This window comes from Eleutherodactylus coqui, chromosome 2, assembly GCF_035609145.1.
Source record: "Eleutherodactylus coqui strain aEleCoq1 chromosome 2, aEleCoq1.hap1, whole genome shotgun sequence".
Taxonomy (NCBI): Eukaryota; Metazoa; Chordata; class Amphibia; order Anura; family Eleutherodactylidae; genus Eleutherodactylus; species Eleutherodactylus coqui.
In genome coordinates this window covers 93564144-93589801 of record NC_089838.1, presented here as the reverse complement: position 1 = coordinate 93589801, position 25658 = coordinate 93564144, and the positions used below count along the sequence as shown (strand labels likewise).

Below are 25658 nucleotides of genomic sequence, written 5' to 3'. Positions count from 1 at the left end.
CACCAAAGGTCCCCATAGCGGTCAATGGGGGGTGCGCAGAATACGCAAGGTGATGCAGAATACATCTTGAATTGGCCGTTTAAAGCGTGCGTCTTATTTCTTGCGTGTCTAAATATTCACGACGAGCAGGAAAAGTAAATTATAACGATACACATGCAAAAAGAGCGTTGCGTGTTCCGCAAACCCGCAGCGCCGAGGCGTGCGCAGGTGTGAGGGCGCCATTATACACATCTGTTTTGCTGCTGCATGTGGCTGAGGGAAGTTAGAGGCCAATACGACACAGCACGACAGCTGCCGGATACAGGGCAGTGAGAATGCCGCAGAACAGCCAACACTTCATTAGAAAGCATGGAGGATTGGCAGCTAGGACTACATTGCCCTCGTCAAACATGGCCGCCGCCTCCGCCATGACGCCACCAGCAGCAGCTGCGTTCAGCAAGATTTCCTGCAGACTGTTATTGCCCGGCATGCAGCGGGGCGGCGCCTGGCTCTCACCAACATGGCTACCCCCATGCACCGGCTGATCGCTCGTAGGCAGGCGTAAGTAGGACCTGGTGCTGCAGCGCGGGGGGAGGAGTGAGGGGAACGGGAGATTTGTGCCTCGCGTCATTTTGGGCGGGAAATGCGCTGGGGCTGCAGTAGCAGCGATGGCGCCTTATGGAGGAGGGAGGGGGCTGAGCCAGCACGGCGTCCGCTCCCAGGATTTATGTGCACGTCCTGGCGGCCGTGCAGCCATTAGCAGGGAGGAAGCTCCGTGCGTGTAGTGGTGGCAGGACGGGGGAAGCTTCCTCCCACGGCCATAGTGCCGCCGCTGGCAGACCTGGCGCCCGCAGCACGGCTGCCTGACTGCCAATATGGCTCCACGAGGACCGCCCGCACCTGCGCCGCCCCCACCGGCAGCACCCGCCGCTCCAGTAAACGGGGCCCCTTCTTTCAGACTTTTCACAAGTTTTAACAAGCGATGGCCCGGAAATAAAATTAACCGTGCGCATTGCTTTTATTAAAATGGAACCCATAGTGCCCGCCGCAGCACCCGCATGAGGCCGGCGCACACCAACGGGTCAGATCCTGCTTGTGGATGTCCACAGCGGAAGACCTGCGAGTGATCATGTTAATAGATGGCGAATGGCTGCGTATGCCTGCGGTCTCCTGCGTACGAACACTATATTGTCTGCGGAAGAAAACTCGCAAGCAGGGAATGACATCAGAACATCGCACAGGCCACAATACATTCTCGCTCGCTCATTCATTCGCTTTCTCTCATTCATTCGCTCTCATTCGCATTCTCTCTTGTTCATTCGCGCTCTCATTCACTTTCTCTCTTTCATGTTCATTCGGGCGCTCTCATTCGCTTTCTCTCATGTTCATTCGCGCTCGCTCATTCTCATTCGTGCGCTCTCTCTCTTTCATTCATGCGCCCTTATGCTCTCACTCTCATTCGCATTCTCGCACTCATGTTTATTCGCTCTCTCTTTAATTCTCATTCGCTCTCTTTAATTCTCATTCGCTCTCTTTAATTCTCATGCGCTCTCTTTAATTCTCATGCGCGCGCTCTCTTTAATTCTCATGCGCGCGCGCTCTTTAATTCTCATGCGCTCTCTTTACTTCTCATTTGCGCTCTCTTTCATTCTCATTTGCGCGCTCTCTTTCTCATTTGCGCGTTCTTTACTTCTCATTTGCGCGCTCTTTACTTCTCATTTGCACGCTCTTTACTTCTCATTTGCGCGCTCTTTACTTCTCATTTGCGCGCTCTTTACTTCTCATTTGCGCGCTCTTTCATTCTCATTTGCGCGCTCTTTCATTCTCATTTGCGCGCACTCTCATTCTCATTTGCGCGCGCTCTCATTCTCATTTGCGCGCGCTCTCATTCTCATTTGCGCGCGCTCTCATTCTCATTTGCGCGCGCTCTCATTCTCATTTGCGCGCGCTCTCATTCTCATTTGCGCGCGCTCTCATTCTCATTTGCGCGCTCTCTTTCATTCTCATTTGCGCGCTCTCTCTTTCATTCTCATTTGCGCTCTCTCTTTCATTCTCATTTGCGCGTTCTCTTTCATTCTCATTTGCGCGCTTTCTTTCATTCTCATTTGCGCGCTCTTTCATTCTCATTTGCGCGCTCTTTCATTCTCATTTGCGCGCTCTTTCAGTCTCATTTGCGCGCTCTCTTTCATTCTCATTTGCGCGCTCTTTCATTCTCATTTGCGCGCTCTTTCAGTCTCATTTGCGCGCTCTCTTTCATTCTCATTTGCGCGCTCTTTCATTCTCATTTGCGCGCTCTTTCATTCTCATTTGCGCGCTCTCTTTCATTTTCATTTGCGCGCTCTCTTTCATTTTCATTTGCGCGCGCTCTTTCATTTTCATTTGCGCGCTCTCTTTCATTTTCATTTGCGCGCGCTCTTTCATTCTCATTTGCGCGCTCTCTCTTTCATTCTCATTTGCGCGCGCTCTCTTTCATTCTCATTTGCGCGCGCTCTCTTTCATTCTCATTTGCGCGCGCTCTCTTTCATTCTCATTTGCGCGCGCTCTCTTTCATTCTCATTTGCGCGCGCTCTCTTTCATTCTCATTTGCGCGCGCGCTCTTTCATTCTCATTTGCGCGCGCGCTCTTTCATTCTCATTTGCGCGCGCGCTCTTTCATTCTCATTTGCGCGCGCTTTCATTCTCATTTTCCCCTACCTAGTCATATTCCCGCGGTTCGAACAACAATCACAGAATTAGCCATTCCTATCCGGTTGTGTGAAGGTGAATCCCCTGACTGATCGGGCCGGCCTTATGAGCTGCGCGGCCCCCGCTGACTATAATGCGGTCCGTTCGGGTTCTGCTCAGCGGCTGTGTTTTACTGGAAGACGAAGGATTGCATGCTGCGCTATTTCTTCCAGTACTTTGGTTTGGATCCGTGGCGGCCCTCCGGATGTAGGTGATGTGAACCCAACCTCAGTGCCATCCGCAGTACAGCCATGTCTGACTGGTGGAGCACCTTTCACAGAGATGGACCCCATACGGGGTGTTACCAGCATGATCACCCCGCTGAGGACTAAGCACCGCCAACATACGACGCTGGCCCTCAGCTTTACCACCAGCCAATAGTAAGGAATACGGCGCAGAATCTCAGGTTATCCCCTAATCCCCCTCCTCTATCATGATTGGGGGTACTTTGTGCTCCATTCTCTTCATTGTGGGATTACTACACCCCCCACAGGGAGGAGGGCACTGAATGAAGTGCTGGTGGTGCAGCAGCGCTCCAATCCCTTTATATGGGACTGTCCAGTACCTGAGCACACCCGCCCTGCTGTCTCCACCAGCCCCATTGAAATGATTGTGCGGCCGGCGCTTCATTAAGGGTTCTTTCACACAAATGTAGATTGGACGCAGAGCAGGCGCGTCAAAAAACCACATCTAGAAGAACTAATAGTTTCCTATGGGTTCTTGCAGACAAATTATTTGCCTTTCATTGTTCCAGCGACCAAGGGATTTCTGGGCTGCCGTGTCAGAGCCCTGCAAGACGCCGCAGCCAGCCGTGTAACCTTGTGGAGAAGAGCCGCCATTTGGTCACGGCTAATCATCGTTCACAAAATTTAGCACTTCGATAGCTGTGATTTTTTCCCCCCCTTTTAGCGGGGCTATCGGAGCGCTAAAATGACATTCGTGTGAAGGAGGCCTGAGAGTGATGTTACTGCAGGGAGGAGAAGTGATCCCTACAGTGACACTAGAGTCCCTACAGGAGATTGGCTAGGGTCTTAGCAGTGAGTCCCCAACCGATTTTCAAGTTATCTCCGACTGATTGCTTTTTATTTCAGCTTTTCTTAGAGACGGGCTGACCAAAAAAACACAATTCTGGCGTTCTTTAATTTTTTTTCCGGTCACCGTGTGGCAAATAATGTGTCACTTTGATAGAGCACAGTTTTATGGACGCAGTGATGCAAAATTGTTTTTTCCCCCCCCCCCAGAACTGACAGCGGCATTTAAAGGGTTAAGAGCTGTGATCGGCTGTGCAGCCGATTGCAGCTATTGCCCACGGGTGTCAGCTATAATAAACAGCTAACGTCCACGCTGTATGAAGAGAGGCATGGCTTGGCTCGATATGCAATCTGCCATGATAGCCCTGGGGGCTTTCAGAATGCTCTAGGCTGCCATGGCAACCGCACGGCACTCCTAAATTGACTGCGGCATTTAAGGGGTTAACAGCTCCGATCAGCAGCACCACTGATCGGAGCTGTGAAGGGTGGGTGTCGGCTGTAAATGGGCCCCAAACGCAACCATTCACTGGCATTGTGATACGGACGCCACTGCTTCCGTATCATTTGGAGTCCACAATAACCTAGTTGACTACACTGTACTGTACGCTGTATAAAACTGACACCTCGTACAACCAACACCACGATGCAGGTGAATGGGGGAGTTCCTTGCTGTGCTGCAGTCCCATCACAGTGCCACTTCACGTATTTCCTCGCACACGCAAATAGGTCTGTGTGAAGTAGGCCTAATGGGACATCCATGGGAGCTTCTGAAAACCCTCCCCGCGTGACCTCCATCATACAGGTACCTTTACAACCCCTGAACATAAAAGTCCTGCAAGTTGTGCGGTGCGGCTTCCATAGATTCCAGCACATTCCGCAGATGCTTGATTGGAGTGCGATCTGGGGCGCTCTGACCAGTCCATACAGCAGGGTGTCATACACTGTGTGGGCCGACATCAGCACCACAGCTTGGTCTTGCCCTTGCTCACTGCGCCTGACACCCTGTCACCACTTCACTAGTTGTTATTCTTTGGATTATCTCTGTAGACAGTAACCTCAGCATAGCGGGAGCACACAGGACTCGCCATATTTGAGCTGCTCCCAACCATTCGTCTAGTCATCACAATATGGTCCTTGGCACAGTTCTTTAGATTCTTGCACTTGCCCATTTTTCCTTCATCCTGTGCATCAACTTCAAGAACGAACTGTTCACTTACTGCCAAGTACAGATGTAGCAAAGGTGAACTTCAGAGAGCTGCTATAAAATAAGCTGTCGCACAGAACATGTTCCTAAACTGTTAGGGCCTTATTCACATGAATGTTTTATCATGGCTATATTGCCATACCCCTGACCATCTGCAGCGTTGGACCCCAATGCATTTGTTCAGATGGGCATTTTTTCCGGCACGTAAAAAAACGGTCGGCTGGAAAAGATAGTGCATACGCTGCAGAGTCTGGCCAGACGCTTTTAGGGGTAGCCAGAAAAGATAGGTGTTGACCTATCCTTTGGCCGAAATAAGCCAGCAGCTGCCATAGGAGCCTATGGGAGCTGCCAGCAAGGGGAGGGGGAGAGACTTTAGCAGTGGCTCGTGCTGCTAAACTCCCAGCCTCTTCCTTTACCGGCAGCTCCCATTGGCTTCTATTGCCACGATCAGCTGGTAAAGGGAGGGGGAGGGAGTTTAGCATCATTAAACTCTCTACCCCTGGCTGACGGAATATACGCTGCACCAGGCCATGTGAGAAAATGCGAGATTTAGCGGCGACTTGGTGGCGACTTGGTCATGGCTTTCTCGTTCGTGCGATTTTTGGCTGCCCGCATCGCAACGCCTGTGTGAAAGAGGCCTTAGTTAATTTTGGTTACACCTGTAAATCCCACTTCTTGACAGGTGCCATCTTACAAGATAATTAATGTTCACAGCACCAGTCAGTGGTTCTAATGTTACGGCTGATCGTGTCTTTGTATATAGAAGCTGGCTGCAATTGGAGGTAGATCCAATCACTGTCTTGGCCAAGAGGGTTCTTTTCAGAAGTACAGACCCCTCAACATTGGTACTGTATCTCTAAAACGGGCACACTTTAGGGGTCTGTGAGCATTGATTTCCCCTATGCTTATGTGTTATTTACCAGTACATGCCAGTTTTTTTCAGGTTTTTGTTTTTATTTTATTCATACATCAACCAGAAACAATACGATTCTGCTGCCCGGGACACTCCCTCAGAATCTGTGCAACGGCCACAAGTGGAAGGATGCAAGCATCATGTAACACAATAAGTTAGTAGCTTGAACAAAGTTAGGGCACATTCAGACGACCATATGTCGGTGTCACTCTCTGCAGGGGGAGGAGGCTGGAAGAGCCGGGAGCAGTGCTCTGAGCTCCCGCCCTCTCTCCACCCCTGCCACTATTTGCAATGGGAGGGGACGGGGTGGGGCTAAGTCCCGGAACTTAGCTCCATCTTCTCCCATTGCAAATAGTGGCGAGGGCTGAAGAGGAGGCAGAGAGGGGCGGGAGCTCCGAGCACTGCTCCCGACTCTTTCCGCCTCCTCCCGCTGCAGACAAGGACATCGTATATCGGCCGTCGTGAAAACCCAGCCGATATACGGTCGTCTGAATAAGCCCTTAAACTGCTAGAGTAAATCTTTTTTGACATACTGTCTTTCCGATCCAGAGCTAGTTCGGTTCTGGTTTGTGTCCTGCATGCAGAAAACTGTATGGGAATGAAAGCATAGGCTTTAACTCTTTCCAATCCACTGTCTGCCATCTTCAGGCATTCTGATTGAAGGCTGTACAGCTCCGATATGAGAAGACGTCCGGCAGGGTATTCTTACTGTATATCACTGGCCGCTCTGTTGTCGGGCCTCTCTGGCATGTCCCATACCGCAGTACTGGCTCTAACCAGCAGATGGCGCCATTGTATAATGGCAGAAAGAGAAAGCCCCCTAGGAAAACCTGAATCCAAAATTGGATTTCAAAGGGTTAATAGGTGAGACAGAGGCTTCTGTCGGTTTCCTTCCTTATCAGTTTTTTTCTTTTTAGCTGGATAGAAAAGAGTCTCACCTTTTGAATCCTATGGTTTCATTTGAAGACAAAAACAGCGCTGGATTTGAAAAAAGGGGATGTGCAAAGAGCCTAAGACTTCGTTTCACAGGGCCGAACGCAACATCAGGCTATGAAACACGGCCCAATATCGCGCACGTGCGATGACCCCACGGATGCAATGCGTTTTTGTGTCAAAAACGCCTCCCATCACTTCAGTACAGTTGGGATCGGCCAGTGTTTTCCATTGTTTTCAATGGGAAACCTTGCATCGCACTCGCATGCACAATGTTCGCCGCGCAATGTGTTTTCCAGCCCCATTGAAAACAATATCCGGTACGTTACGAGGGAACACCCAAAGATAGGGGATGCAGTTTTTTTGGGGTTTTTTTGCACCGCGATGCGAAAAAGAAATCTCTCCCATATATGACACCATTCAAAAGAACAGGGTTCATATGCGTGCGCTTCACATCGCACAAATCTCGCACGAATTACTTGGCTGTGTGAAAGCAGCTTAACTGTAAATGATGCACTTTGCAGTACAAGAAAATGCATATTGACTTGATATGTCACTGATCCTGATGAGCTGTATGGCTAAAATTCCAAACTATAAACAAGAGGAGAAGGTAAAAATGTCTAGTTTTGGGTAATGTTTTCTACAAAAGAAATACTTTACTGTAAATCTAAAATTGCTTTGTTGTATACTTAACACTTTTATCTGTTCTTGAATTCCAGTGAGGCAAACAAGCAGAATGTACGTTGTCAGAAGTGCCTCGAAATGGGTCACTGGAGCTATGAATGTACTGGGAAAAGAAAGTATCTGTACCGACCCTCCAGAACAGCTGAATTAAAGAGAACATTAAAGGACAAAGAGGCTAGATTGCTTTTAGGACAAAGGTGAATGTACTCTTGAATTATGTATGACTTCTTGCATGATCTCTGGAGCATGATGCTCACATTTCACATTATAGTGCATTCATTGTGGAGGAATTTCTACAGATACAAAACCTGTGAAAATATATTTTCACAGGTTTTGAATCTGTAGATATTCCTTCAAACTGAATACACTGTAATGTGAAATGTGAGCATCATGCTCCAGAGATCATGCAAGATATAATATGCATGTGACATTTTGACATATCCTAAGGATAGGCCATCAATAGTTTACAGCTTACAGGCTTATTCAGACAGGCGTATATCGGCCAGGTTTTCACGCCCGGCCAATATACGCTGTTCCTCTCTGCAAGGGGGAAGGTGGGCCTGGCTCGGAACAGTGCACTGAGCTTCCGCCCCTCACCACTGTTTGCAATGGGAGGGCGAAACGGAGGCAGAGCTACGTTCCGCCCGTCCCGCCCCCTCCCATTGCAAACAGCAGAGAGGGGGCAGGAACTCAGTGCAGTAGCTCCCGGCCAGGCCCGCCTCCTCCCCTTGCAGAGAGGGACAGCGTATATAGGCCAGGTGTGAAAACCCGGCCGATATACGCACGTCTGAACAAGCTCTTATTGCCACATTCAAAGGCATCTAACATTTTTTTTTTCTACCAATGGTGCTGTGAGAGGGGTCTTTTTTTTGCAGGGCAAGTTGTATTTTCCAATGCTACCATTTGATGATTCATATGATTCTTGATCGCTTTCTAATCCTTTATTTGTAAGGTGAGATATATAAAATTAGCAATTTTGGTCATGTTTGTATATATGTTTTTCATGGCGTTCACTGTGCGGGTTAAATAATGAGTTAGTTTTTTTTTATATGGGTTATTACAAACGTGGTGATACAAAATTTGTGATGTTTTTTTTCAGAGTAAAGGAGGAACTATAGGGTTTTGGCTTTTTATTTTTTTTTATATGTTTTTTTTACGTTTTGTCCCACCATGGAACCTTAAATTTTACTGCCACTGATCGTCCTTGTAATACACTGTAATAGCTCATAGGCCTCCGTAGATGGTAGACCTGGAGGTCATTCTAAAGCCGACCCATGCCATAGCTAGCCATTGACACCCTGCAATCAGCTCGTGGATGTCCGATGAATGTTCCTCTTGTCAGTCTTTTATATGCTGTCTTTAATTGATTGCAGCATGTGAACAGGTAAATGGGTTGAATCGGAGGATTCTCTACCCCCAGTCGTTAGTCAGCTGAGCCCCTGCTCCTACGGGCACAGAAGACCCGTGCTGGCCTGTTTCGATGCGCTGTAAAAAAGCGTATTGATCAGAATAAGGCCCCCTAACGACCGCTGTAAAAAGTCGTACTGGCTGTCACTAAGGGGTTAAAAGGACAGCAAAGAAGAAAAGAATATGAATGAAGACATGGGGCTCCAGTGCGAGCACCAGTACATGCAGTTCTGCTGGAGCGGCCAGAGCAGAGTAATATAAATAATCACTTCACTCCCACTCATGGTCCTAGCTACTTGAAATAATACTCTGGTTCTTAAAGGGGACTTGTCAGTTAATTTAAAGTCTCTAATCACCACCATTACATAATATCCCTAGGAAATATCTGTTTAACGATGTTCCTGTATAAACTGTCAGTGTCAGCATTCTGTATAAAATGAAGTCATGTACGCCAAGTACAGCTCAAGTCATGGGGCAATGCCGCTATCCTGAATAGTAACAGTCCAGTATTTAAGCCCTCACTTCCAGCCTGATTGGCATTTGCACCGAAAAAGTTAGAGTACACCTCGCTGCACTACACACACTACAGAGTACAAGGCAATGGCACATCCGCTACATTGTAAGTGCATTTTATGCATAATACTGGAACTAACAGTTTATACACGGATATGTTTATAAAGTTATTCCCCAGAAGTATCATGTGATGGTGTCTGTTTAGGGGCCTCAAATCAAGTGACACGTTGTAGCATCCTGTCACATGGTGGTGTTATGCAGTCTCATTATGGGGATATTTAGTCGTGGTGCGGTGCTAATATTTAGTCATTGTATTATTAGTGTTTACTGCTAGGGCTATGTATACAGAATACTGGTACAACATAGCGTGCCATATATTTTGCAACGAAAAAAAACATGGGGAACACAGTTCACACCACTATATACCAGGACATGGCTGTGTACTTGGCAACAATGCCAAGTGTAAAGGCCCATGTAGACACAATGATTATCGCTCAAAAGATGTATCTTGAGCAACTTTTAAGCGATAATCGTTGTGTCCATTTACAGCGCAAGGTGATCGCTCAAACGTTGAACGATCACCTTGCACTCCGAGTGGGATATGCAGAAGACAAGTGGGGCCGTGTGTCTTCTGCATCCAGCTGTTCTCTGCTCAGAGCGCCTGGCTGTTATACAGCTGAGCGCTCTGAGTGGGATATGCAGAAGACAAGTGGGGCCGCTTGTCTTCTGCATTCAGCTGTTCTCTGCCCGGAGCGCCCGGCTGTTATACAGCTGAGCGCACCGAGCAGGCTATGCAGCACACAGCTACATCGCTGTGTTCTTCATACCCTGGCTGTTCACGGAGCACTAAGCTGGTGTACAGCTGTGAGCTTTGTGTGGAGTATGAAGAACACAGCTGGACAGCTGTGTTCTTTATATCCTGCCTGTGTTCAGGGAGCGGGATACAGCTGAAACAATAGTATCAGCTGTATCCTGCTGTGAATCCCTGATAAGGCTCATGGTTCTCTTTCAGCACGTTGAAAGACAATGATCAGCGACGGCTTAATGTAAACGGCATGATGTCCATGCAGTTAGACACAACAATTATTGGTCAAAAGATGGCTTTTGAGCAAATTTTTAGTGATTATTGTTGTCTAAATAGGCCTTAAATGTCACTGGGCTGCATTTGCACTTATCAGTCACGCCACGTAACAATGACCTTTACGGCATCAGAATTGATTATATCTATGATAATAATTTCACCAATCTCCATTTTGATTTTAAGAAAGTAAAGTGCGAGCATATTCGCCTCCGCCTGCAGCATGCTGCGTTATACGAGTGTGCCCAACTGGGAAATCTGTGTATGCCACCATTGTTTAAAAGAGAAAACAACTGTATGCAGACCTAAATACATAATGTTTTATATGGGATCCGCATACCTTTGGCATATGTTAGAAGCCTTTCCCAGTTTCTAGGTTGAATGTACATGGCAGAATGCAGTGTTTCACATATCCTTACATAGCCTGTTACTATAATATGCACAGAATTCTATTTACCATACAGAAGATTTGTAGGACTTTTGCATGAGTAGTTCCAAGGGCCGGAAGTGTGTGTGTGTGTGTGTGTGTGTGTATGTATATGCAAAGATAATTCTTGTTTGTATTGCGTGAGCTACACCCATGTTCACCAGCAACAAGGGTCATTGGTGAGTTTACATTTACCTGCTACATAACTAGGACTATTGGTGCTATTGATAGTGGGTGTACACTTCTAGATGCTCTCAGCTCTGAGGAGATCCAATAATGCAGCTAAGGCCTTATGCACACTGGCAGATTTGATTTGCGGGAGATCCGCAAATCAAGCCCTCCGCAGAGCAGCTAAAAGCATGCGGATGTGATTTTTTTTTTTTTTTCTCCCAACAAACGGATCGCACGTGCGGGAAGAAATTGCAGTGTGCTCTATATTCATGCAGATCCCGCAGGGATGGCTTCCATTAAAAGTCAATGGAAGCCATGCCGCGGATCCATGGGAAAGCAGGAGATTAAAAGAAAAAAGGCACTGCACATGCATCGGGTGTGTCGGCTGGCCCACCCGGACGCATCTGCCGCGCTGAAGAAAGGAGGTCTGGCCGCGACGGAGGAGACCCACGCTGGATCCAGAGAGATAAGAACCTGTCTTTTAACCCTTTCCAATCCACTGTCTGACGTCTGAAGACATTCTGATTGAGGGCTGTACAGCTCCGATGTCAGAAGACGTCCGGCAGGGTATTCTTACTGTATATTACTGGTCGCTCTGTTGTGGGAAGCCTCTCCAGCATGTTCCATACCACAGCACTGGCTCTAGCCAGCAGATTGCGCCATTGTATAATGGCAGAAAGAGAAAACCTAGGAAACCCTGAATCTAAAATTGGGTTGCAAAGGGTTAATGCCCATATCTGCGGGCACGGGTGGATTTCGCTGTGGAATCCGTGTGTGCCCGTGTGCATGAGGCCTAATTATAAAGCAAGTGTGCCCATAATAAGCACTGAATTATGACAGTAAATATTTTCAGATTGCGTTATTTACTGTTCTTATATTTGTTTTGTTTTTTCCAGTAGTGGCAACAATATACCAGAAGCAAAGATGAGGAAGAAGAGGTAGGCATCAATGATGCAAGTCAAGAATGTTTTCTAAATACTATATGGGCATCATAAGTATATTGAAAGCACTCAAATATATTCTGGTGGTGTTTTGTCACAAAGTTGGTCCCTCTGGGGTATTTTATTTTGTCATCAGATTACTCTAGCTATTAAATGTATGAGGCCCCATTGACATCTGGCCTCCAATACACATCCTGTAAAAAGGCCCAGGTGGAATAGTGCAGTATGCTGCACTATTTTGTATTGATAAATGCTGGCCAGACAGACCCCAGTATAGTCAGTGGAGTCCAGCATGTGCCTGTCAAAGGATACAAATCTGCTGATGGTCACATGATGATCACATCGGTGCTGTTGCAAAACACCAGTATAATAACTGTACTGTAACTCTAGATAACCAATTTCGTTACTAGAAAGAATAACACCGACTATTAGAGATTCATGTGGGAAATCCTTAGTAACCAGGTGTAAATTTCGTAATGTAGTAACTCACAGTATTGCACTCCACAAATGCAGAAACCCACTAAAAAAGGAGACACTTACCAAAATATGTGTACATGGCTAAAAAAATCAGAATTGGAAATATTAGGGGTTTAAAACAAGTCACACAAAAACAGATGGAACAATATCACTGGAGGGAGAAATTATCACACTAAATTATGAGATTTAATTGCTCTGCTGCATTTCTTAAGCCTAGCATTAATGAGATGATGCCACCCCTGGATGAAGGCTCTGCTAACAGGCATGTTAGGGTTGGCATTTATATGTACCCATTGAATAGACTTCTCTGATTGTAGGCTGACTACGACATGATGCTTTTGCACTTTAGATATTTATATTCAATATACTTAACAAGGATCTTAGATTCCTATGATGCTCAGAGTTCAGGTCAGGAGCCCCTTGGTCAGGCCAGGATACATAAGTCCATTACCAGCCTTAGAAAAATTAGAGGTTTAACCCTTTCCAATCCATTTATTTTTTCTCATCCATTCTCCCCAGCTCCAAATAAATTGGAGCTGGAGAGAATGGATGTGAAAATATAAGTTTTTTTCCTTCACCCTCCTGATCTGACAGTTCAGGAGGGTGCAGGTGCGCACTACACCGTGGGGGAAATGTGGAAGTATTACTTCCGCATTCTCCCTTCAGCCTCCCGGCTTGGCAATCATGTGACAGCTGGGGTTCAGGTGACAACGGAATCTCCGTGCATTACATAGCGCTAATTGAGCGCTATGTAATGTGTAAAGGAGAAGGCAGAAAGGGTTTTTAACCCTTTCTGCCTTCTCCTCAGGGTTCCTTGATGAGGACCAGTGCAGGAGTGCATCTGCACCCGATGTGTCTGATGATCGGGTGCAGATGCACTCCTGCACTGCAGTGTTGGGCCTGTCCCGACATCGGAGCTGTGGAGGAAAATGATGATGTCGGGGCAGGCCTGACATTGGATTGGAAAGGGTTAAAAATGAGGCATTCAAAAAGATGGGACTTTATTTGCTGAGACAATAATACTCCTTCAAGAAAATGAGAAGCTTAGGATTCTACATAAGTCCAAGTGCAGTAACACACATGTGGGTGCTGGTGATCACGTCCTATACAGCCACCTACTTGGCCGGAGGAGCTCGGCCTACTTCAGATTTATTCCTAGAAACAAAACCCTCTTACATTGCCATCGAGATCATAAAAGAATAGAGGTCAATGAGGAAGAGTAGCCAAATGGCATCAGTTTGCACACATTTGTATATGTTTTGAAATTCTTGTTTTTATGTTGTTTTTTTTTTCTTGAGGAATTTCAAAAGGTGGTAGTGAAGCTCTGTAACAATTCACTGTGCACAATGTGACAAAGGCAGTAAAGGATTGTTTTACTCAATACCTTTTAATTTGTTAATTAGAAGTGTCCATGATTGAAAATATTAACCTGGTGGATTCTAAATTTGCAATATACTCGAATAATTCTTCATCATCTTTTTAGATCAAAAAGTGTCACCAGCTCCAGTAGCTCCAGCTCAAGCAGCAATAGCTCTGATAACGATCCTTCGTCAGACAGTGAGGACACCTCCAGTTCATCCTCCTCATCTGAAGACACATCTTCCAGTTCTTCATCTTCATCGGAGAACTCCTCATCAGAGTCCGAGTCTGACTCGGAGTCCGAATCTGAAACGAGCAGCAGCAGCAGCGGTACTACAAGCAGTAGCAGCAGCGAAGAAGACAGTAGCTCAGAAGATGAGCCACTTAGGAAGAAACGAAAGAATTAGTCATGTTAAAATGTTGTCTGAAGATTTCGGAAGAAGTCTATGTTGGGATGATATTCCTTAGAGAAGTCAAACAAGGTCCAGTACTTTGATAAAATGCCTGAATGACACCAACCTTGGTGCCCTTCTTCAGTTATAAGTTTGTCATTGTTGATTTCAGTACTGTTAAGTTCTCACTAAAAATACAGATTGCAAAAGTAATGTATTTCACCCTCCCCAAATGTTGACGGCAGACGCCTTTATATTCTTTTTCTCCGTTTTTATACTTTGATCGACCAAGTATCACTTAGAAGTTGTTGGTACTAAAACAATTTGGACATAATACTGTCTACAGTCCATCTGCCTCGGAGGATAATTTAAAATGTACATATGTTGTCTGTGCAAATATAAAAACAATAGTTTAACAAGAGTTAACAGGGTGTAAAGGTTTGACCTCCCAGCTGAAGAGTCCTGAACATGGCAGCTTTGGGGGATTATTTTTATAGTGGTATATAATAAAGATGAATTTATCTAATCACATGCTAAAATGGGTTAATGAAAGGTTGTGTCCACAGGGGCTCAGTGGGCTACAATGTTATATTTTTATTGAGAGAGCAACATGGAAAAGGGCCCATCCTTTTAGCTGTTCCGATAGGTTGTTTTATATGTGCAATTTATGATAAAGTTGAGTTTTAAGTGTCATTTTCAAAGTGCCATGTCTGTAAATAAATAAGCCTGTGACTTTTTCCTGTATTGCAGGCTACTACAGCACAATAAGGAATAACGTCATCTTGTACTAAAGTTCTTTTGGTTAATAAACATCTGTCTTTTTTGCTATTATCACTATTGTTGTTGCAGTTTAAGCAAGATGATATAAACTTCCTATAAGTATTTACATTTGTCATTTATTGGTTATCCATTTTGTAACATTGAAGGAGATTTAATTTTTGTTTTTAAATTTTGCTTTTACAAATTAAAATTTTTGTAAACTGGCTTATAATCCCGAATGTATAGGTTATGACCAGATTAAAGGGTGAAGAAATTAAATACTTAAAGGGGTATTCCGGGCACAGACGAACTTATGGAAATCTAATGTATATCATCACAAAAAGTCATTTTTTAATAGGTTCATTTTACCTGGTCTAGCTATTTCATTTTCTATGTCACATGCCCCTCCACCTGAAAAATGTCTTTGCTTCCTTTTTGATGTTTTGTCCGCATTTGTTGCTTTCTCCTCTGGCCATAGCCTCCAACTTCCTGTGAGCAGTGCAGGATGGGAGGACAGGAGTGGATGTACTGCGCTGTATTGCTCAGGTGCAGTTCATAGTGCCAGAAGTTCCTCTCTGCTTCAGCAGGCTTTCTCAATGAGAGGGAGGTTGGTGCTAGTAAGTTGCAGGACCTGTGAGTTGTGGGCGGAGCTACAGTACTGGCCGAGAATCAAGCGTTCTGCGTGCTGGAAGTTGTAGGTAACTGTAGTTTACTGCAAAAGTCATGCATTTAAACACAGTGGTAGATCGGTGGTTGCACGGGACGAAGAAGAGGGTTCAGGGCAGCAGATAAAAGTATAGATTCCTGGTACTTGGCTGTTCCTCCTAGATTTCAGCATTTTTCATAATTACCATTTTGTCCTTGGAAACCCTTTTGAAAACATACCTTCAGTGAAAATAAAAACTTAAAAGTGCAGATGTGCAATCCATTTGTGGAAGCCTTTCCTCTTAAGGGTACCTTTACAGTGAGCAACTGTTGTACGGATGGTCCAGACTTGCGCAACTTGCCAGCAGCTGGGGCTATAATTGAAATAGGCATACCTCTTGGGTTCAGTTTTTAGCGGCATACTTTGTATAGAGAGGTAAAGATTAGACTTTAATCATTACCTTTTGCTTACAAAGAAAGACGCTTAAAATCAAATATTCTGTAGTTTAATCATTAAACTATTTTGCTTTACTAAGGGTTACACATTTTAAACATGTTTTGAAGGTTTTCTTACCGTTTACATGTAGTTAATGAGACATTATTACACTACTTTTTCCATTTCTTCTTATTACCCATTTTAAAATGTCATTCCAAAAATTAACATTCTCTTAAAAAAAAAAAAAAAAGAAAAGGAAAAGAAAAAGCTCAGTGAGAAAGCGCTCCAGCCTCTATTTTGAATTTCCGGACAAAAGTGTTCCTGCACCGCTGTTGGATTCCTGGGGCCTACTAGACCTTTCCTGACATCAGCCATGCAACAAGAGTTGGATACAGGGTGTCAGCTACGTGTTCAATGCCAGGTTCAAGTCATACAGCTGATGCCCACTATCCCCTCCCTGGCTGTGTAGCTGGTCACAAGACTGTGATGTCAGGGTAGGTCCTTTTAGGCTTGGGTCTTGACATCACAATCATATCCATGACATTTTGTGGGCCGCATGTTGTGCCAGCCTGGGAGAGTTGCTCAGAAAAGGGCGTCCCCTGATGTGTAAGTTTATCTTTAGGTATCTTTATCCGGGTACGCATATGGAATAACTTTTGCAATATTTTTAGCTGGGACTTTCTTTAGAGGGATTGCTTCTGGATATCGTCTGGCATAAACAAGGACAACTAAGATGTACTGGTGACCTCTAGCAGATTTAACAAGAGGTTCCACCAGATCCATCACAATACTCGTATACAGATGAAATTCATCAATACACTGTGGTATACATGGGCATGGTTTTTACATGCATAATATGCAGTGAGTAGAACCAATTGTTTTCAATGGGTTTATTCAAATGTGCATATTTTTGATGCAATTTTTCGGTCACATGAAAAAAAAATGCAGCATTTCCTGTTTTGGTGCATATTATGCACTGAACTAGTGAAGGGGCCAGCGCAAATGGGCAGCATGGTTCAACTGGATTAAATTCTAAGACCCTTGGGAGTACCACAATTCCTAATTACACAAAGGCTCCAGAAAATGGTTTTGGTAGCAGGAAGAACACATGGCTAGATGCTACTTCACATCCCTTTCACTATACCCTACATTAGGTGGGGGCCCTCTACTAAACCCCATTCCCCTCGCCCTTTTTTTTCTTTTCTTTTTTCTCTCTCTCTCTTTCTCCACCTCTCCTTTCTCTTAGATCTTTTTGGTTTCCCTTCCCCAACCAGTTACTTGTAGAACAAGGTCAGTTGTCCTGCAGAAAGGAAAGGCTATGGTTCTTTATAGAAGACAATTACGAGTGGGAATTATTGGGATGGAGCAGGGATTTCTCCTGTCGGGGTCCACCTTTCATTATTTAAAGGGGTGAAACTACAGGTCCCCATCGAGGCATTACATCCTCCCCACATTATTTTATTTTCCACTCGGTTAATTATAAGGTCGAGAGATAGGTCGGCCTGTTTAAGGCTGGTAGTTTTATGTGACGGTATCCCAGAAAGGAAAATATAAAATCAAACAATCACTGGAAACGGTCAGATACTTACTGATACAAGAGGGAAGATAGCTGCATCCCCTCAACATGCATGCAGCTAAACTGCTAAATGACGGAGCCAATTACTCCTGTGGAGGACACCGATGAGACAGCCACTCACACAGCCTCCTATATAGAGGGGGGTGGCTGCTTGGTGTATACTTCTGCACAGAGTAGATACAAAGTGCCAGACCGTCTGATATATGTAGTCCACCATGCAGACTAGCAACCTATTAATGACGCCATAATAGTTCGGCGGGCTGCTCTGCACCTCAAGCCCGCCGAACTATTATGGCGTCATTAATAGGTTGTTGTTATGCACGGTGGACTACATGTATCAGACGGTCTGGCACTCTATCTACTCTGTGCAGGTGTATACACCAAGCAGCCACCCCCCTCTATATTAAGAGGCTGTGTGAGTGGCTGTCTCATCGGTGCCCCTCACAGGTGTAATCGGCTCCCTCATTTAGCTGTTTATCCACCTGCATGTTGAGGGGATGCAGCTATCTGCCCTCTTGTACCAGTAAGTATCTGACCTTTTTCAGTGATTGTTTAGTTTTATGTGACATATCAGCAATATAAAACGTGCATTATCACTTTTGTTTTGTTCTGTTTGGTTATTACTCTTATGTGGCCTAACAATGTTATCAATGATGTTTTGGAAAAAAAGAAAAAACATTTATAAATAATGAATTTATAAATTTACTTATGGGACCAGACAGGGCTGCCCTCTGTCTCCGCTGATCTTCATACTATTCTTAGAACCATTACCCCAAGACCTCAGAACAAATACTTTAATTAAAGGAATACAGATTGGTGTTCATTCCCACCTAACATCTCTTTACACAGATGATATTATTCTGACATTAACAGACCCCATACCATCTCTTGATAATGCACTAGAAATCCTAAAAAAGAATTTAGACTGATATCTTACTTCAAAGTAATCCCAAATTTTACCTATGGATATAATTTGCAAAGCAAGTCCCCTTTCGATTGGCAACATGAAAGTATATAATACCTGGGCATAACAGTAAGAGCTCTACATAAAAACACTTTATCAACACAATTTTAATCCTATACTAAAAGTATTGGAGGAAGACTTTCAAAGACTAAATTTGAAGTATCGTAGATAGGAAGAAGTTCGACCTACAAAGTGTATTTACTGCCCAAACTGTTGTACCTATTTTGAACCCTCCCTATTGAACTACCATAATGTTGCTTTACAGATGTGAAAAGAATCCTATTTCCAGTTTGTTTGGGCGCAACATAAACTAAGTGACCAGCACTATATTTACTAAAGATAGATGGGGAGGAGGGCTAGGTCTCCGACATATTCACTATATAGCAACACGTGTCTCCAAATTATTCCCATGGTGCAGGTCTGAAAACCAAAACTACTGGGTCCACAGCGTCAAAGTTCACTTTCTTCATGCTCATCTAACTTACTTTCCTGACAATCTTGGTAATTTTACGGAACAATATGGCGAGCGCTTTCATCAGGATATTAAAGTGATGGAAAATAGATATCAGGGAAAGGGGGCTGCACATACGATGGCCGACTATTGTTGGATGCTGAAAACAGACTGTATGGACGAACACCGAAGAAAATCCCCCCAAAAAAGGAAATGTCAAGGGGAGCCAAGTGGTAAATGTTAGGTATATTTGCATTTTCATACGTTACAAATGTTGTCGAATATGAATGTCATTAAAACATTTTCACATTTTCGTGATTTGTGAAAAAACCTGACATGATACGGAATTTTTACACCTCTTCATTTCAAAACAACAAATCCTTGCATATCTGTGTAATCTTTCAAACAATTTAATGTTTTAGCGATCTTTTTGCATACAGTGTTAATGGACACTAATGTCCATTAACGCTTTATCATCTTCATTTGCATATAAATGGGCCTCCAGGAGCTGTTTGCAGAGCCCTTGTGTGTGACTAATCACACGCCCTGCTCTGCAAACATCTACTTTTTTCTCATTGGGGCTGCCAGCAGAATACAATGTAATCTCCCGACTCCCACGGAGAATACAGCATGCGGTCTATTGAGATATACTTTGTCTCTGCCACTGAACCATGGATTTTATGTTCACCTTAAAATCATTGTTCAGATGGAAAGTGCACGATGCCTGCATTATCGCTCATTTTTAGCCCTTTGAACGAATTTTGAGCGATAATCGTTAGGTGTAAATTGGCCTTTACTATTCATCTCTAATTACTAACCTTTTGCTATAACAAAGTTCTGGTTAAAGTTCCTGAGTTAGGCCGCCTGCAGACGGGCGGGTCGGATCCGGTGGCGAGAATTCTCGCCGTGGGACCCGACCCGAGCGCCTGCAGGGAGGAGCGCGTACTCACCCGCGCCCGGCAGCCCCGGCTCTTTCATGTGCCGGGTGCCGGAGCCGGCGGCCGGGTGAGTGACGTTTCTGAAATAGGACATGCCGCGGTTTGTTTGCCGCGCGACATTTCGCGCGGCCAAACCGCGGCCGTCTGCATAGGAGTGCGTATTGTAATGCACTCCTATGAAGGCTTTCAGTGGCGGAAATCCCGCAGATAATCCCGCCGCGGGATTTCCGCCCATGTGCAAGCGGCCTTAGACAGAGGCTAGGTTATAAAATGAGCACATAGAGGTCCTACTTCATGGATTGGTTGACCACTAGAAGAGCTCGTTCATAAAGATCATTGCACTAGAAGATCCGAGAGAAGCCCCATCAACATCTGCCTACATACGGGCTGAGACATCCAAAGGAGGGACACGCCATTATGGACTCTATTGAACTTCGAAAGGGGCTAGCCCCAAACTTTCCGGCTAACGCTCCATGCCCAGATAGGCAATGGACCACACCACTATGTAGCTCCGTTACGAAACATAAAGTTTGTTTACAGAAATATGATGGTTTAATGTTTATGTGAAAATCAATAAACGGATTAAGCATAAACATAATGTATATTCAGCACTTCAGTGTTCATCCCTGTTTTTTTTTTTAAACAGCCCTATCCTTTTTATAACGACAGAGATAAAAATCATATGTTGTGATAAGCCACGCCTCAAACCCCTTCCCTGACCACACCCTCCATGGGGCTCCATGAGAAACTTCTGCTTCAAAAAGGGCTTCGGGGCCGAAAAAGGGAACCACTGGTCTAAGATATATCCTGATTGCTTGGCAGATTGTTAGAGAGATTGTGGCAGCAGGGGTTCATTACTACATATTTTGTGGAACTGCCCTTTTCTACAGAAATATTGGGACTCCATATTTCAATTACTATCTTCCTTAGTTGGCTATACAGTCCAAAAATCCCCCTCCTTAGTCTTAATGAATATCGTCTCCCATCTAATTCTACTGAAATTTTGAATCCTAGGCTGTAAAGTGCTGGCATTATCAAACTTAGTTATTCTCAGAATTTGGAAAATTACTGAGATCTCCAAAATAGGAGAAACTATCAATTTAGACAAATAAACTTTTATTCCTGAAAAAATATCCACAAGTAACACATCTACATTCTCAGAATTCCTACATATATGGAGAGTCTGGATATCTTGGCAGCATTATCTTAGAGATTGATGATCAATCTCCTTTCTAAACTTGAGAATCACCATCAACCTAAATGGGAATTTATCAAATACCACATTCAGAAAAACTATAGCTGCCCACAGTCTCCACAATGGGGATTGTTACCATCCCATGACCTTAAAGCGATCCTCCCCTCCTTGTATATCAAGATGGCCATACAGCTTCTCTGACTACCTGATGGACATTGTGCATTTGTAGTCTAAGGATATGTTCACACAGCGGAATTCACCGTGGAAAAATTCCTCACGAATTCCGCCTCTAAAGTCCACATCACAATCTGCATCTTTTTGATGCAGAGTTTCATGCGATTCCACAAATCTAGTTTCAGTGCATTTCTGCATTCAGAAGTGACAGGTCACCTCTTTTTATCGTTTAAAATGTTTTTATCCAGCTTTTAGAAGCACAATACCAAACATTATACTGTGAACATATTACTATACTTGCTCTTTGATACAGCTTCATATAAAAGGTGTACACAATATTTCTCTGTGACTCAGAGTATAAACTGACTGGCGGGAGGGTCTATGGTAAAGACCGACGACTCCACCAAAGTCGCATAATAATTGAAAGAGGCCAGTGGCCAATCACAAGCATGAGAGTACTAGAAAGAATAGAGGGAAGGTGTAGGAAATTAGCGGGGGGAGGGGGTAACTGGGGATAACAAAAGGAGCAGCCGTTCGCGCCAGCGGGGAGTGCAGCATTTGTTACATAGCTTCTTGGATTGTAAATTTGATCAAGTCAATGAGGGTAAAACACCTAGTTGGAGCCAAGTGGTCAGATCACTCGAGTTCCAAAAAAGTAAGAAAGCCGTCCAGGTCACATAGAATTTTTCGACTCTGTTACCATCATTTGCTACTAGCTCTTCCATTTGGGAAATGTGATCAATGGTTTCCAGCCACATAATTCTTGTAGGGGCGAGGGTGATTTCCTTAATTTTGGGATTATTTGACGCATAGCCATAGGAAAAAATTTGAGAGGTTTTTGTTTTTTGACACTGGTCCTGGGAGCATGGATAATAGGGCCGCCTCTGGAGTGAGGACCACGGAGTCCCTGTGAACTGCGTTATAAAGACTGGTAATCTCTCGCCAGAGAGGAAGGATCAGTGGACATGACCACCAAATATGTAAGAAACTGCCTCTCTCCTGGCCGCATCGTCAGCAGGTGTCTGGGGATACATTCTATTTAATTGTGAAGGGGTCCTGTACCATTAAGATAGTATCTTGTAGTTGGTTTCTTGAAATTTAGAGGATATTGAAAGAGAATGCGTCAGTGTGAAGGACTTGGTCAAGGCCTCCCCTGGAAAAGATTTCCCAAGCCCCCCCTCCCAATTCTCCACACACTTCACCGTATCATTATGGGTCTCCGCCATCAACAAAAGACGATACAGCACCGAGACCCCTGCCGCTAAGGGCGTGGAGGACATACATAATTGTTCAAACTGGGAGAGAGGAGACAAGAGAAGAGCTAAGGGTCCCTGAGAGCGCACGAAGTGACTAATCTGTAGGTATTGAAACCACGCTTTAGTCCTGGAACTCCCCCACCCAATACCTCACTCAGCGGGCGAAGACCCAAGGCCGAGACAACATCTCTGATCTGCAGAGGAACTGAGTCCCCCCCCCCCCCCCCCCGCCAGAGCACAAGAACCTCCCAGCAGTGAGGGCAGCTCTGGGTTCCCTATCAGAGGGGTAAGGGGACTGGCCCAAAGTGGGAGGCAAAACCATTCCACGCATTCAAGAGCCGCTGCAGGAAAGGGGTCCCCGCAGGAATTCTACAGGACACTGTAGGCGAGAGCCAGAAGGAGCCATCTATATGCATGGGAGCGCTTTCATGTTATAATTCCACCCAGAATTTGGTGGATCTATTGTGGAGGATGTCTAGAACACAATTACATATGGCCGCCTTATGATATAGGGAGAAGCTGGGTAAACCCACCCCACCATTTGCCTTCTGGCGTATGAGGGTTTTAAATTTCACCCAGGGCCTAGAGCCTGCCCACAAAAAAATCAAGAGATAATTGGTGAATTCTGGCAAAATAAGATTTAGGAAGTTTCAGTGGTAGGGTTTGGAATAGGTATAAGGGAAGGGAGTCCATTTTTAGTATGTTAATTCTCCCAAACCAGGGTATAGTGAGAGGGCGCCATTGCTTAAGCTCCTTTCTGAGTCTATCAAGCCTCGGTTTGAAGTTCAGGTCGAATAGGTTGTTTAGGTCACTGGCAAGGTTAACACCCAGGTATTTAATATAGTCAGCTCTCCATTTCAGCGTGAAAGATGCTCCAAGAATAGAAGCCTCAGCTGGCGGGATTGTTATATTGAGGATCTCTGATTTATGAACATTAACTTTGAAATTACTAACTCTACCAAAACTCTCAAGCTCCGGCAGGACAACTGGAAGGGCAATACCCAGATATCTGGGTTTTTAGGTCACCTCTTTTTAGTTTCTGCATCTGTTATAAAATTCCACATACAGGTTTTGCCCATTGACAGGGCAAATTCCTTATGCTTATCCGCTCAAAAATCAGTGTAAAAATAACTCGGATTTTGACATGGATTGTAGAGGCAGAATTCATGTGGAATTTTTCCACGTGACGTCTGCCATGTGAGCATACCCTAAGACACTTCAGCGCTGCTCAGCTGTCCTATAACCTATGTTGGCAACATCATAAACCAGTTTAGAATTCAGATCCTTGAACATGTACTTCCCATGCTGCATCTCGATGGCAGGAGATGCACCTCCACCGCACTTGGTCCTCTGTATTGCAGCTCCTTATATCCCGCTGCCCTTTCGCTGAAACCCTTGCTTGAAGGAATAGTCACTCCAAAGGCCATAAGCCATCATTTCACTAGTCATTGACTGTATCCTCCCTGCTCAAACCGAGCGGTGCTGGTACGAAGCTCCTCTGACCGCAATTTCTCATAGTTCTGAGGTATCCCTGTTACCTTTAATTCTGCACCCTCCATAGCTGTGGTAGTCTCTGGTGCTGCTCTCTAGCTTTGCCTCTGAACTACTCATCTGAGCTCAAAATAGTGACTGTCCAGCAATGGCCTCCACAACTTTCTATGTTGTACTTCATTTGCCCCCTTCTCACAGTCCTTCATTTGCCCCCAAACACTGCTGGCTGCTCTAGCTGCATCCGCTGCACTCTCAGCTCATGGTGCAGCTCTAGTTTCTTATATAACAAAGATGGCCCCCGGTAATTCTCACAAGAGGGGCGGGGCTTCACACTTGCAAATTAATGTTTGCTCAAATGTTAGCTTGCATAAATAAATATTTGCACGGGCACATAAATATTCTCTCATGCCTTTGCACTACTCCCTAACACTATAGAAGCATCCCTGTATCTTCGTTAGTAAGGAAGCTCTTTACCTAACAACAAAAGTATATTGCAGAGAAGATGGGAAAGGAGACCCCCTAATGGCAGCCAGTTCAAACGTGATTTACAGTGGTAAAACAACAACATTTTTAATGCGAGTATATTATAGAAATGATGAGACGAACACAAGCTAGTAGATGTGTAGAAGTTTTCTGAAAAAGTTAGTGCCCCTTTAAATTAGCTGCTTTCTACCACTTCTGAGCTGACTTTGTAGATCTAGGTCTGAGGGGTGGCAGGTTAACTGTTTAGTACAGAGACCATTGAGCTTGCGTTGTCGTGGAACATTGGCTCACACCAGTTAATACAAATGTGCAATAAAAACCTAAGATTTATAAGTAAATCTAGCTGTAAGCCTCCATGTCAGCATGGCTTTATGAGGGATCGCTTCTGTCAAACCACTCTGATCAGCTTCTACGAGGAGGTAAGTTCTAGACTGGCCCGGGAGAGTCATTGGAGCTTGTGTATCTGGACTTTTCGAAAGTGTTTGATACTGTGCCGCATAAAGGTTGGTATATAAAATGAGAATGCTTGGTCTGGGTGAGCATGTGTGTAAGTGGGTAAGTAACTGGCTCAGTGATAGAAAGCTGAGGGTAGTTATTAGTGATAGTCTGATTGGGTCATCTTTACTAGTGGGGTATCACAGGGGTCAGTATTGGGCCCGATTCTTTTTAATATATTTATTGATGACCTGGTAGAAGGCTTGTGTAATAAAATATCAATATTTGCAAATATATACAAAACTATGTAAAGTAATTAATACAAGAGAGGACGCAAGGAGTTTTCATGAGGATCTGTATAAGTTATGGGTTTTGGCAGAAAATTGACAAATTAGGTTTAACACTGATAAATGTAAAGTTATGCACATGGGCAGAGGAAATACATGTCACCATTTCACACTAGATGTGAAACTACTGGGAAACACTAACATGGAAAAGGACTTTTCGTAAACCGTAAGCATTGAAGCAACCAGTGTCAGGCAGCTGCTGCCAAGGCAAATAGGATCATGGGGCGCATCAAAAGAGGTCTGGGGGCACATGACGAGAACATTGTTTTTCCTCTT

General features: G+C 44.6%; 1 protein-coding gene across 2 annotated transcripts; it reads left to right on the top strand.

The window, feature by feature from the left end:
- The first annotated feature begins 441 nt into the window (after positions 1–441).
- ZCCHC10 (zinc finger CCHC-type containing 10) lies at positions 442–15063 on the top strand. Of its 2 annotated transcripts, none has more exons than XM_066591223.1 (4): positions 442–540; positions 7503–7664; positions 11963–12001; positions 13965–15063. In XM_066591223.1, exons 1-4 carry the CDS (start codon positions 500–502, stop codon positions 14245–14247), a joined length of 525 nt encoding a protein of 174 aa, XP_066447320.1. In that variant the 5' UTR covers positions 442–499; the 3' UTR covers positions 14248–15063. The 2 variants fall into 2 exon arrangements, with proteins under 2 accessions (XP_066447320.1, XP_066447318.1); XM_066591221.1 differs by having other exon boundaries at positions 11960–12001.
- Positions 15064–25658: the final 10595 nt, after the last annotated feature.

What these genes read in the sequence shown, in the direction of transcription:
- ZCCHC10 (XM_066591221.1), top strand. Translation starts at nt 500, where the DNA reads ATGGCTACCCCCATGCACCGGCTGATCGCTCGTAGGCAGGC. An exon ending in CTGATCGCTCGTAGGCAGGC is followed by an intron (nt 541 to 7,502) that starts GTAAGTAGGACC and finishes CTTGAATTCCAG; the next exon opens with TGAGGCAAACAAGCAGAATG. An exon ending in GCAAAGATGAGGAAGAAGAG is followed by an intron (nt 12,002 to 13,964) that starts GTAGGCATCAAT and finishes TCATCTTTTTAG; the next exon opens with ATCAAAAAGTGTCACCAGCT.